Raw genomic sequence first — 14,962 nt, 5'->3', positions numbered from 1 at the left:
AGATGAGATTTTCTTAGAGATTTATTACTGTGTGAGGAGAGGACTGATCAGTATGGTATCAAGATCACAGCAGATAATGAAGCAACCGTTCACACAGAGGCGTCAGTACTTTAATCTCTCATTGTGCGAGATCATTGTCGAGGATGTTGAAGCAGTGACTGGACTGTTTTTCACAGGTTTTGTAAATCATGAATTATCTTTTTTAATATATTTGTAAAAATTTAGCAACCAAAATGTTTAACTGAACACAATCCCTCCTGTCCATCCTTGTTTGTTTTATTGCATTGTTTTAATCCCCACCATTTTAGTAAAACCAAACATATGGTGTCTGTCTGAGGTCTTATCTCATGCTATGATGCAAGAAGTGATGGAGATGTTATAACCTAAAACAGCCACATGGGGGCACCAGAGTATTTAAAAGCATGATGCTGACTCACAGTTTCTGCCTGAGTTGAAGAATGTGTAATAAATGAAGTTGTTTACATAATTCAAATAATCATAAACAGAATAATATCCAAATAATGTTGTACTTTATTGCTTCTTAACTTGTTTTTGCTCTTCACAGGGTTTTGGTAACGTGGGTCTCCACTCCATGAGGTACCTGCACAGGTTCGGAGCCAAGTGTGTGGGCATCGCTGAGATTGATGGAGCCATCTACAACCCAGAGGGCATCGACCCCAAACAGCTGGAGGACTACAAACTGGTATGAGCATTGTCACCTTTTTTTGGCCCTGTGCCCTTTATTTTGTCCTGCATTTTTAAAATAGTTCTTCTCTCCTCTCTGCTTTCCCTTCCAAAATACATAAGCACAACTTAGTCTTACTTTGTCTCAAGTTTTTCATGTTAACTGAATTTTGCATTTCAATGCCGCACATTTAGAAATAGACACTGACAATGTGGCTGTTATTTATTTATTTATTTATTTTTTAAATCATGTTACAGTTATAGAGACCAAAACTATTATCAGTATTGTCAAGGTATTGTTAAAACTAGGGATGGGTACAAGTATTTGAACACTCAAGTACTTGATGTGGCTGTCATTATTTGAGTAATGTTTCATTTTGCATGCACTGTGCACAAGCGGTATCAAGCATAACTGATTCAGTATAATGTTCTCAAACTTTCTGGGTTTGCCTAACTCAGTAGTTCCCAACCTGGGGTTACCCTGGGGTGGCACCAAAGATTTCGGTGGGGCACAGGACCCTGTCTGGTCTGACAATGTCAAAATTAGATGTACATACATTTATCCAGAATCATGATTTGACAAGTAATATAAGATGGTATATTAGGGCAGATGTAAAAGATTTAAAAAAAAATAAGAGTCTTTTTTTGAGATTATAAAGTTGTATATTTACAAGTAAACAAACTCAGAATTTCAGAGTTTAAAAAGTGAAATTTACAATAAAAAACATGGTATTTTTGAGTTTAAAAAGTCTGGCATTTTAAATTGATAAACTCAAAAATTTAAAGTTTTTGAAAATGCAAATTTAAGCAGAGTCACAAGTCACATGAAACCAAACTGAAAACAGTGGTTGGATTTTCGACTCTACAATCTCAAAAATTCTAAGTTTTGGTTGATGTTTATTTACAACTTTTAATCTAAATTTTTTTTGTAAATTAATGACTTTTTAAACTTTACAATTTATTTTTTTCTTGAAAATGATCAGATCCTCTTTATTTATTTATTTTTTTTTTTCCCAAAAGTGGCTCTCATACACTGTTGTAATAATAGATAATTTATACATACAGCTTTTATTAACAACAAGTATATGCGGGTCTATTATGCTGGGTTTTGTCAATGAAAACAATCAAAATGTGTGTACTTTTTCCAAGTGCTTCCTGGGGGAGCTTGGCTTTTCTTAGGTGCAAATAGGGGGGCCCTAAGGATAAAAAGTTGGGAACCACTGGTCTAACTGAATAGGCTATACCTGGCAAGAAACAGTAGGAGGTAAGAAGATGGTAGACAGTTAACAGAAGTATAACTTCTCTAGCCATGGCTCTGGCTTAACTAGCACAACAAGTCACAGCATTACCCAAGGGGCGTTTTACTGTTGTATAGCACTTCTGTCACCTGTTTTGTTTTCACACTTTGCACAATAAAAAAAACATTAAAAAAAAAAAAAAGATTGTAAATGGTAAACAGAGGTGTAACTTCTCCAGCCATGGTGCTGGCTTTATTAGAACAACAAGCTGGATTACAGCATTAACCAAGGGGCGTATTACTCAAAAGATACCCGTTAGCACACACTATTTCTGTACCAAAGTGAGGAAGATTCGCTTTCTTATCACAAAATTGGTGACTGGAGAAATGCTCATGCTAAGTTTTGTGGAAGGAGTGGGCTTCGGCAAGCTGATGGTGTTTGTCAGGCTTGATTGAAAGCCACCAGAGCAGTGAGGAAAAGATGTATGCGGAAAGAGTTGCATATTGATGAAGTGACTATTACTACAGACCCTTGGACAGACCTCAGCTCAAATCAATTTAGTTCAGTTCAATAGGCTTTACTTGCTTGTAAACGATCACCAGTTTCATTGTCAAATAAACTTACATTTTATAATAATAATAATTGAAGAAAATAAGTATTAGAATTGGTATCAAAAACTTGTTTTAACTCTAAATTATTGTTAAAAATGTCCCGTCCATGGTGGTGTGGCTCTTTTTGGTCACAACAGCTCACATTAGTGCTGCAGTATTTGCACACTATTGAACTTCACCCAGCAGATATGTAAGTTTCTATTCATTGTTCATGCTGGTGTTTGTTTTTGTTTGCTGGTGAAAAGTGGAAAGAACTGGTCTCTGATGTCATTGTCTAAAGGACAGGTGGTAAGCTCTGTTTCCACTTCCTGTTGGCTGCAGAGGGTGCACAGTCTCTCTTTTTTAGGAACCCAGCTTTATCTGTGGCATCCTCTCTCTATATTTTTTAATGTGCATCCAGTACTAGTTCAGAAAGTTCTCCATTACAGAGGTGATCTTGGCTGATTGAACTCGTAACCAGAAGCTAGAATAGGCCTAATTGTAGTGTATCACAAGTATGCAACTAAAAACATGAATGAGAAAAAGCTGCTGTAACAAGACATGCCTTGTGAACTATGAAAACTAAAAAACAAACATGGGGATAGTCAATGTCTAATTAATTCAGACGTTTAGTGCAAAATGTCTACGCATTGAACCTTTAAACATGTGGTTTCAAAAAGTATTAACATTTACATTTAGAGGGCTTTTCCTTTTATGGAACAACTTTTTGCCCTTATTTGATCCCCCAATTATAAAATAATTATTTCCCTCATTGCTTATTATGTGTGTTTATTTGTACCATCTGTGTTTTCTGCAGAACCACGGCACCATTGTTGGCTTCCCTGGAGCCAAACCTTATGAAGGCAACATTTTGGAGGAAGACTGCCACATCCTGATTCCAGCTGCCGGAGAGAAGCAGCTCACACGTAACAACGCCCCCAGGATTAAGGCCAAGGTATATTCTCACACACCCTTAATTTACCTGTGGTGCTTTGCTTTAAGGGGCCATTTAAATCCCTCCTATTTTGTCTTTTTAGATCATTGCAGAGGGTGCCAACGGTCCCACCACCCCAGATGCTGACAAGGTCTTCCTGGAGAACAACGTCATGGTTATTCCTGTAAGCACACACACAACCCCAGACAGACAGACAACAAAAAATAACAGGACTGGAGGCAGTTTTTGCTCATTGATGTGATTTGTTTTAATCGTGCAAAGCATTAAAAAAACATAACAGTTTGTACAAAAAGGTCAGAATATATAAGCTTTTAAATTGTTATTGTTACTACTGTAAAACTCCAGATAAAAGCTCATCACAATTTAAGGTCCAGTCCCTTTCCTAGCCTGATATTTCCTCATGTTTGTTTTGGGAATGAAATGCAGCAAGGGAGTGACAGACTGGATTTGAACACCTTGGAGGACAACAGCCGATGTTTGTTGGTGCATGGACATACCCACTAGGCTGCCAGCACCCTGACAGGATGTTTTTTCTTACTTAAATTAGGATTTTTACTTACTTTGTCAGAAATATTCAATGTCACAGAAAATCTTGGAAAACACATGTATTTTACTTATCTTTTTTTTCAAAGTACAGTGCTTCTGAAATGCTCTATTCTTAGAAATCAAAACACCACCTCCTTAACCTCCTGAGTCCTGAGCTTTTGATTTGGAATGCATTTTTAATTTCTTCTACTTCTTTGAGAAAACTAGGAATTGATAAGTTAAGAAGTTCAGCCTTGTCTTTGAAACAGAATTAGTTTTTAACCAAAATGATGTCCACAAATCTCGTAAAGGTCCTGTTTCTGCAGAAATGCGGCACTGGATCAGTTTTTGAGCATATGTTTTGGCTGTGTTGGCCAGATGGTTAGTTGTTGGGGATCTTAAGTTAGCAAGAAATGGTGATAGTCATTTAGAAAGGAATGGTGTGGTCATTTTTCATGTTATTTTGATAAGGACCACAAGGACTTGGTAAGCCCAGACATGAACAAAATTTCCACTTAAAGTTCTGAATTTCAGGGCGCATGTGGCCTAGTTGTTTAAGGTGCGCCCCATGTGTGTGGCTGGTCCACTTTCAAAACTGGTCTTTGGCCTATTTTTGCATGTACATACAAATTCCATTCAAAGAATTTACCTAAAATTTCTGTGAAAATTTTAACAACATATTTTTTAAGTATTCCATAAAATGTAGCCCAAAATTTCTCTACAGTGAAACTTAATTGTAAAGACTAAACATTCCTGTGCAAATTCTGAAAATTTTAAAGCAATTCCCCCTAAAATTGTCTTTAAATTTCAAAAAATTATATGAAAATGATGGAAAATTCTCTAAAACATTTAAAGAAATTCTCTGAATTTTTAGCAAAAAAATCTTCAAATAAATTTCCCAAATTTCCACAAAAATACCTAAAAAAAATTGATTAATTAAATTTTTCAAAAATTCAAATAGCCTTCCAAAATTCTATGAAAAGTATGAAAAATTCCCCCAAACATTTGAAGAATTTCCCTGACATTTCCTTAAAAATTATTGATCATTTTACAGGAACATTTCCCACATTTCCATGAAGATGCAAAACAATTCAGTGAAACTTCATAAGATTCAAACATAAAAAACCCTGTAATTTCCTTGAATATTCCTTCAAAGTTTATATCATATTCTCCCTACATTTTATGCAAACTACTCACTTCAATGGACACTTATGTCAGTTACCTTTAAAATTCTAATTGGAAGAATTTATTTCTATGTTGCTGTATTGCCAAATTGTGATGTCCTCATATGTACATGCAGAGTCTAAGGAGCTCAATGAAAACTTGTGACACAGATTTCTGAAAATTTTCAATTCTCAGAGTTATTTTCTGAATGATGTTGAAGTTTAGGTTGAACATAACATAAAGAGACAGGACAGACGTGTCTACAAAGCTCATATTGCAGATTTTGGTTGTCTTTTTAGAGATCATGAGGAATTAGCAGATTATTGTGAGAATATCAGCATCATTGTCCTAAGAAAATTAGATTAATAAGTCAAGATCTTAAGAAAACAATCAAAATTTAATTGTCACCTAACCATAGCATAATGGAATAAAATAAAATATAGTAGTGTCACCATTTATGGCTTTCGTACATGATAGACTCTGCCATATTTTTTTCTAGAGACCATCATAGTATTCTCCATTTCCAAGTTTTGCTCGGCATGCACCTATTTTTATGTTAAAAAATAACACCCTCACAATGCACCATGCATTTCATTGAAAGTTTATTCCACAGAAAAATCGCATTCCTCCCACATCAAATCTCAACAAAAGACAACTGAGTCATTTAAACACAAGTTAAATCCCCTCAAACATACACAAGTTGAAACAGTCAGATCATGTTGTTGGTATTTTGGTCCACAGGACATGTACCTGAACGCTGGTGGTGTGACGGTTTCATATTTCGAGTGGCTGAAGAATCTTAACCATGTCAGCTACGGAAGACTGACCTTCAAATATGAGAGGGACTCAAACTACCACCTGCTCAGTGAGTACAACACTGCTCTGAATATTATTGTTACATTTCCCTTTACATGTTTGACTCTTGACTAGGGATGGAGGTCCTTCATTTTTGCTGATAATGATACCCTTATTGAGTTTCTATCTATACCCCCATTGTTGCTACTTTTTCACATTTTGTGAGAAGAGAAGATGAGATGAAAAATGCATTTTAACAGAGTCGGTATCAGCTCAGTAGCGCTCGTTTTGGAGTGTTTTTCAAACTGACAGTTGAAGGTAAAGCATTTTGGTTCAATTTTGATTTTTGGCTGGTGTTAAGGGTTAAAGGATCCTTGAGACTCAACTTTATCCGGGCTTAAAAAAATACTGAACCAGATCGTGATCTCCATCCCTTTTCATGGAGCACCGAAAAGTAATACATTAGCAGAACCAGAAACAAATGTGTTTTATAAGAAAAAATATATTCATTTTTGAAAAATTGAAGGAAAATTCTGTAACAGTTGGAAATTTATCATCAACATTCATTTATTTTCCCCCACATTTTTCCTCTCACTATTCCTCTGGCTCAGGTGGGGTTGGTTCATCCTCACCTTTTCCCTCACCAGCACCCTTTTTCTTATCCAACTTCATATTTCCCATTTTTTCTGCCAATGCTGCTGTTCTAATTTCTTCAAAATCTCTCTCAAAATTGTCCATCAGTTTGCCGTACACAACAACCTTTCCGCTCTCATACAGGCATATAGTGCCATCTTTGTACTTCAGTTTGATCCATTTCTGCTCAGTTTCCTTAGCATCAGGGTATTTTTCCTTGATGGCTGTCATCCATCCTTCTTCATACAAGTTCTTAAAAATGAGGTTTGTCCTTCTGCAATTGCAATTCGTATCATAGTAGAGCTTTTCAGGATGCATGTTTAGTTCTTCCTTCTTGAATTTTCCCTTTTCTCTGTCGTTGCTGTTCTCTGGGTAGTTAAAAGGAACAGCTTTCATCTGTGTTAAAACAAAAGTGAAACATTATATTTTAGAACAGACATGCTAAAGGAAAACAAACTGTAAATCTGACTGGCTGGCGAGTCATACCTCCGGTTGTCTCGCTCCTGCCATGGTCGGGGTTTCTCAGTGTGGGGTTAGAAATTCCAGCTCTGCAGCTGCTTCCTGAAGCCAGTATAAAACTTCAAATCAGGAACTTGGTGTCATAGACAAAGCACAACTCCTTCTCATAGTATAAATGTAACTCTACTGCACTCCTTCTGTACTGTTTATAAGAACTTTATCTCTCATTTTTTACAATTAGACTTAGCATGTGGTAACAAACGCTTATTGTGCAATCATAAGCAAGTTTTATCCCAGGTCCTTCTGCATCATTAAGAAAATCAAAAGTACAAGATTGATAAAACTGTAATCAGGTAATAAAGAATAATTTAAAAGAGAAGTTTTCTTACTGAATCTGTTGCAGGTCAGGCGATGTCGGGGCTGTGAGAGAATCTCTGTGGGAAAACAAATTCAGCATCTTTTTATACTTTTCATCTTACTTTAGTCTAGCGAATCATGAAACTGCGCTCCCTGTCTTAACCATATATGGTCGTATTACGTAATTGATTTAAAAAAAAGAAGTCTTACTACCATGTGTTTATCAGGCTACTCTGAACAGAGTCTACACCCTAAGGTTTCCTAGAAATCCTGCTGCTCTGGAGAAATGAAACTGAAAAGATGCAGCTAAAGAAAACAGCATACATGGACCAGAGTACTGAGAGACAAGAGACACCATAGGTGAGGTAAAAGAACATCTGCATCGACCAGAAAACACAGACCATTCAGAATAGCAGATTGTGCGCCTAATTCTAAGGAATGGCAAAATAAATGTGTTCACTTAAGCACCACCTTGTCAAAGGTTCCTTCCTGAATGAAGGAAAATCTAAGAAAACCGCCACAACAGTCATATCCTCATCATGTATAATGATGCCACACGTAGATAAAAAAAAAAAAAAAAAAAAAAAGCAGCTGGGAGCCTCAGACTGATGTAACTCCTGGTCAGTACAAGCAACGCCAAAGTAATATTTACCGACCTTTTTTACACATCATTTATCATCATTTACTTTAAGCCCTACAGAGGTGAAATCATTTTCCAATGTTTTGAAAGTTCAAAACTGCAGCACACTTCCATCAGCTCTCAAGACCTCTTCATTAGATGCTTAATGCATTAAGACCAATTTGTATGCAAAAGGATTTTCTTCTCCCCCAAATAAGTTCATAATGGCTCAGCGTCTCCGCGCACCGGTGTGTATTTTTGTGACTGACCTACAAAACAAAAAGGGAGCACTGAAGTTGAGCCTTTTTTTCATTATGTCTATTGAGTTTTTTTAGTTTATACAGTAAATAAAATATATATATTGGCAATGACTCAATAAGTCAACAAGTATACACAAAACCAACAAATCCAAACAAATCCAAACAAACAGCTTAGGTGGGTCCAATTATACACAAGATACAGGCAATTGTCCATTGTATGCTTATAACAGGTCACAATCCAGGCTCAAGAAACTCCCTTTACAATAATGGCAGAGAGATCAGGTCCAATATAATTCAAATAAGGCTGCCAGACTTTGTAAAACTAATCTTTCTTTCAATGCAACATGCTTGTAAGATATTCAAGGGGAACCAGTTCAAACACAAGTCTACTCCATCCTTCAACAGTAGGGCTCTTATCACTAATCCATTGTAACAAAATATTTTTTCTTGCAGCAAAAGTGAAAATGCTATACAATCTTTTATTTGCGTCAGTGCTTATCATCCGGCTTGGAAGACCCAAAATCAGCGATATGGCAGCCACCTCAAAGTTTTTAAGAAATATTTTCCCCATTTCAAAAAGTATTTCTGACCAATACTTCTGCACAATACGACATGACCATAAACAGTGAGTTAGAGTGCCAATTTCTGTTTTGCATTAAACACACAGAGGGGAAAGTGATGGATTAAAGGAATGCCTGTGACTGGGAGATATATGAGATTGATGTATAATTCTGAATTGGATTGATTTTGTTTGTGAGCATATTGAAATCTTTTTAACATATTTCCAAATACTTTCCCAAGCCTCATCATCAATAGTGACTGATAATTCCCTCTCCCATACACCCTTAACCCTCTGTGTATTAATAGGTGAAATACCACACATTACCCCGTAGAGAGAGCTCAAAGACACTTTCTCTGAATGCTGTAGTAACATTTTCTCAATTACAGATACTTCAGGGTGTTCTATAAAGGTAGTACTTTGAGTAATAAAATGCCTTAGCTGTAAGAAACAGAAAAAATCCTGTTTTGAGATTTGTTGTGCATTTACTAATTGTTCAAATGACATCAGACTATTATTCTGAAATAAGTCCCCTAGTATACTTGTATTTTTGTTACACCAATGCTGAAAACCAGAATCCAGTATGCCTGGCAAAAAGTCTGGATTATTAATTATAGGAGTAAACACTGAAGTTAATTTAGACCTTCCCTCCAGATGTTGCACTAACCTCCATGCCTTCAAGCATTAAGTACTATTGGATTAGAACAATTATCTTTAATATTCTTAAAACTCTTAAAGAATAGTATTTTTTGCAATTGACATTTTGATAAGGATGATTCAATAAAGTTGTGCCTTTTTGACTTATTTACAAAGTTATCTGTAAACACTTATGATTTTGCATTGGCACCAGTTTTCAAAACACTACACCCTAGGAGTCTTTTAAGAGGTATCAAGGACAATTGAAGCAATGGTGTGGTATGCAAATTGACACAGGTATGCCACCAATTATAGTAGTAAGATGAGGTACGAGAATAAGACAGAGTAAGGATGAAACCACAAAATATAATGATAAGGGTAAATAGAATATGGTTAAATCAGAATTGAAGGTAAATTGAAAAAAGGAGGGTATTTATCATAGATCTTATATGGATGGGAAAATTGTTCCATAGCTTAATCCCTCAGTTTATGTGTTCATCTCAGGACTCCCTAGAACAGCTGCTTAGTCTAATCTCACTGGAAGCCAATGAAAAGAGGCTAGGATCGGAACAGTCTTATTCTGACTTGTGGGAAGTCTTAAATCAAAGATGGACTTTTTCTGGCTGTGGATGAGGGAATTAAAAAATAGGAAGTGCCGTTCAATATAAAAATGATATTGGTTTCTCTTTGGTATCTTCAGTGTCGATCTTCAATTTTCTCTGTTTCCTGTTTTGTTTTCCAGTGTCTGTGCAGGAGAGCTTAGAGAGGAAGTTTGGCAAGCAGGGGGGACCCATTCCCATTGTCCCGACTGCTGACTTCCAGGCTAGAGTTGCTGTGAGTAACATGCTGACTCACACAAACAAACAAACAAACACCAGACATCTGTTTTCAATTAAACTGCAGTGAGTTTGACGTGTTTCACACTAGTTTGTCCTCACCAACCATGAGAGGTTTTAAGCTAAAAAACATCACACATCTCTGCAGATGCTATTGAAGTAGTGTATCAGAGGAGGCTTCAGAGCTTTAAATAGTATTAAGAAGTCCTTCTTTTTAACGCAGTTTTTCCTTTTTAATGTAGTGCCGGCGCTGACTAACTGAGACAGTTTTTCCCAGACCAACCAAATAGCACATTTATGACTTTGCTGATGAGACTGTTCAGTGCTTCAGCGTCACAGATATTACTCAGCTCAGTCCATGTTGATGCCAGATTTCACATACCTACTCTCCTCAGCATTTTCTGCATTTTCTTCTTCTATTTATGCCAAAGAATACAGAAGAGACCGTTGTGATCATGTTCATGCTTGAGTTGTAATGTATTGTATTTTAAAGCATTCTATCGTAACATATAGCATAGGAATTTATAGGAGTGCAATAATTGTAGCTTTAGTTTTTGTATTGAATCGTACCATATCGTATTGTAACGTACCGTAACACAACATATCGTAACTTATTATAACTTATCGTATTGTACTGTTTAGACAGACTTCGACTGATTATTGCTCTACAGTGCTTAAGTTATTAGTGCAATTTATTATAGTGTTACTTATTGTATTTAATTGTATCGTATCATATTCTTTGGCATCATATCGTATCGTACCGTTAAGACTGAATTAGTGCTTTACATCTGTCTTCTGTTTCAGGGTGCCTCTGAGAAGGACATAGTTCACTCTGGCTTGGCCTACACCATGGAGAGATCAGCTCGGGTAAGTTATTGGGAGATACCTAACAAAATCCTCCTTGTTGTAGTTTTAAAATTCTTTAAGACTTTTCTAAAAGATGGATGAGTTTCAGAAAATCCACAGAAAGGTTCAAAAACATTGATGAATGTTTAAAAAAAAAAAACCCATCAGTTTTATCCAAAATTGAAGTAAGCTATTGAAAATGTTCAACTAAATTTCTGCAGACTTTTTTTTTTTTTTTTAAGATTTATTTTTGGGCTTTTTCAAACAAACAAACAAACAAAAAACATTAATTTTGAGAAAAGATCTGGAAAGAGTTTTAGGAAAATTGAACATTTTTTGTAAGGTGTTCAGCGAAGATTGGGCTTCACACAAATTTTTTAATGCTGTGGAAATATGTGAAAAACATAGTAAATTGAAAAAGAGAAATCTTTGGAGTACAATTGTGCAATTTGCTTTGCTTTGTATGCTTTCCACTTGTCCAGCAATTAATACGCGCAGCTTTGTGAAGCTTTAAGATTCTTGTAGACTTTTCTGAAAAATTTTGATGAGTTTTAAAAAAAATTCTACTTTTACTTTAAAAAATTCAACTTCAGTTCAAAAATATGTATGACAAAAGACGTCGTCAGTTTTGTCCAAAATTGGAGAAAGCTTTCAAAAAATTTCATTTCAACACTGAGCATCACCAGAATTTTTTGGGATGTCCAAATATGTGAAAAACATTTTTTGAAAAAAAGTGGGGCATTGATGGTTCTCATTCCTTGTATGATTAGCTTTCTTATAGCATTGGTCTGTCCTTACTTTTTAATAGTTAGTTGCAGACCTTTGTATCTACATGTACCATTTTGTTTATTGAATCTATTGTTGGTAACATATTTGTGTTCTTTTCACCTTTCCAGCAAATCATGCGCACAGCAGCCAAGTACAACCTGGGTCTGGACCTCCGGACGGCTGCCTACGTCAACGCCATCGAGAAGGTCTTCAAAGTCTACAACGAGGCTGGACTTACCTTCACATAAACGGCCAATCTCTCCTTCATCCCCACCCTCTTGCCATTGATCCCCCCTTCTCCTGCCCTCCTCTCCTCTTCTCAACAGCCTTCAGAACATATCACTGTTTACCGCTGCTCTTTGGCTCTTTTACACACACATACAGCGAAACACTGGCTTGCCTTGTACATATCCTGTGATCTCTGTGCTGCCATGATGCTGTGTCTGCATCTCTGTTTAAATGTCACCCTTTTGTTTCTTTAGCCTGATTATATATCAACAAAAGGCAGAGAGAGAGTAACATCCTCAGCCCGTCCGTCCCTCAGCCCTCTGAAACGTCTACGATATTGTCATGTGGCAGCCATGTTCAAAGCGCCATTTTAGTGATCGCTGAATGCACGTGTGACCCTTATGTTGCGGTTATTTCAGTAAAACAGCACTACAGATGCCTTATTTTATCAAGAGGTATTCTCTTGAGTAGAGACAGCCGCTTGAATTTAACTGTAATTAAAAGGGATGTAGATTTAGCTTCATGTGAATAAAGAGAATCGTAATTTTGTGACTCTTCAGGTTAAGTTTCTAAGGTTTAGGGTTCCCCACAAGGATTTCTTTTGTCATAGTTAATGTATTTACCAGAAGAGATCATCCCTCTCCCTTCTTTACTTTTCACCTTTCCCATCGCTTTGTCTCAAATATTAAAAGCAGCTTCTCCCGACTCCTCCGCTGGCCAAGAAAGGGGAGCAGGAGGGGGCTAGGTGTCACTGTGACCACCTGTCCCATTTGCAACTTTGCTAAGTTTTAATCGTCCTGTTCCTCATCATTGAAATTGTTTTAGAGGAAATTTTTATTTTTATTTTATTCATTTTTTGGAAACCAATAAAATACTGAGAAAAAGAGACAAAAGAGTGTTCCTCCTGTTTATTTTTATACCATTATGTTATGAATCGTAGATCTCTGAAACCATATTTTAGATGTTAATGAGGGAAAACAGACTATTACAAATCTAAAGGCCTTGCTTTTTATGGTGATAAAAACACAAAAATCAGTATCTCCAGGAGTCTATTTTCAACTGACGCAAGCTTCTCAAAACAGTAGCCCGATGTTAAAGATTTAACCCTAATGCTCAATATTGCTGCTGATATTTTGCTGATAATTATCACACAATCAAAACTTTAAAACTTAATAGACCTACAACCTCCAGTCTGGCAGCTTAATGTGGCCCACGGGTAAAATATGATGGAGGGAAAAGTCTACATAGATCATTTATACACAGTTAATGTGAGCTGTACTCTGTGTATACTTAATGAAATAATTTGATGTTGCCCAAAAACATTTGCTTTCTTGCCGAGTCTCATGTTTTTTGTGTCAAGCATGAGCTATGTAGCAGTTAGCTTAACATAAAGACTGGTATCAAAGAGTTGGTCTTTTGACATGAAGCACCTCTAGTACTTATTACTAGATATTTAAAAAAATAAGCATGAAATAAAAATGACAAGCTATTGTATGGGTGAGGGAGGGTTGGAGTAGTTTTAGTGAACCAATGACATGGAGTCTTACTGTCATCATTAAGTAATGTAGCAGAAATGCGGCATGGTTGGATAAAGCTGTTCAACCAAAACTGCTGTAGCATCAGAATGAAACTTGTTTCTATATTACCGTGTTTGAATGTATTTAGAAACAGGAGATGATATGAATATAGACACAGCCGTGCTAGCTGCTGCCTCTTATTTTGTTGCTACTTCCAGTTGTGATGCTAAGTTAGCACAGTTAGCTGTGACCTGGCTCTTTCTACATAGCATACAGTACACATCAAGGTAAGAGCTATTGGTTTTGGTTTGGTATTCCACATAGAAATAAGTCAGTGCAAGCTTATTATTGTCATTTAGTGATTAATCTGAGACTCAGTCCCATTTCAAATTTTTGGCAATATTTTATTTCAGTGGGCCTTAATTAGTAATTTTGTAGCAATAACATGATTACCTTGTGACAGGTAAGCATTTTAAGTAGTAACTCATTGTAGTAGTAGTATTTCCCAACTCATAATGTATTGATTATAAAGTTATTTCTTGTTATATTGTGTAAGTTAATTAGGTAGTATTTTCCCCTAACCCTTACCCTAACCCTAATCCATCAATCCAGACTGAATATTAGAACATAGATGGACAACTTACTTTTAGTGACATAAATTATGTAACATAAAAGTCCAGTTTCTGTGGCAGTGAGGAAAGTTCCTCTCAAAGCCTCATGCTGACTTCGCCTTAACCGAGGAAGCTTCATCCGAAACGTCAGATGGAGTTCATGTGTACTAGAAGTCTAAGGGGGACATGAAAGCAGAGTTTGAGAAAGACCCTGTTTCTGGAAAATGTCTGTTTAAAGGGCCACGTACTCCAGCCCTTGACCCTGCCCCTCTGTTCCATCAAGCATTGTGATTCTCCAAACCTGACATGACCAATAGACCACTTAATTTATCCATGGCATGGAGGATATTTCACTTTCATCTGGGAAACCTCTCATGCCAAGCGTCTGGGAAGGGCAGGACTTTTAAAAAAATTCTCAGAAGGTGATTGGATGAGCATTCTGTCTGTCACACTTTGACGGCCCAAATCAGAGCAATAAGACAAAATGAGGTAGTACCCTGTGCAGTTATGGTAGTAACGAGCTTAGCAGGAAAGTGCTGTTGTAGTTAACAAAAGGTGGAGCTTTTCGGTTTAAAAAACATGGTTTGGAGAAGAGCAACAACATCTCTGCCAAGAAAAGCTTTCAGTGTCACTCTTTGCTCTTATTCAATAGATTTGGTCCAGTTCTGATAAAACTGGCACT

General features: G+C 36.5%; 1 protein-coding gene across 1 annotated transcript in view; it reads left to right on the top strand.

Moving 5' to 3' along the window:
• glud1b (glutamate dehydrogenase 1b) overlaps positions 1-13,040 on the top strand; it is a 28,432-nt gene extending 15,392 nt beyond the window's left edge. The window contains exons 7-13 of the mRNA XM_041815431.1: positions 566-703; positions 3,330-3,467; positions 3,550-3,630; positions 5,898-6,021; positions 10,217-10,308; positions 11,115-11,177; positions 12,053-13,040. Coding sequence (XP_041671365.1) covers positions 566-703; positions 3,330-3,467; positions 3,550-3,630; positions 5,898-6,021; positions 10,217-10,308; positions 11,115-11,177; positions 12,053-12,172 — 756 coding nt within the window. The 3' untranslated portion in view covers positions 12,173-13,040. The remainder of the gene's footprint in view (positions 1-565; positions 704-3,329; positions 3,468-3,549; positions 3,631-5,897; positions 6,022-10,216; positions 10,309-11,114; positions 11,178-12,052) is intronic.
• The last annotated feature ends 1,922 nt before the right edge of the window (positions 13,041-14,962 follow it).

This window comes from Cheilinus undulatus, linkage group 20, assembly GCF_018320785.1.
Source record: "Cheilinus undulatus linkage group 20, ASM1832078v1, whole genome shotgun sequence".
Classification (NCBI taxonomy): domain Eukaryota; kingdom Metazoa; phylum Chordata; class Actinopteri; order Labriformes; family Labridae; genus Cheilinus; species Cheilinus undulatus.
The sequence above is the reverse complement of the archived record's forward strand: the minus strand, read 5'-3'. Positions and strand labels throughout refer to the sequence as shown.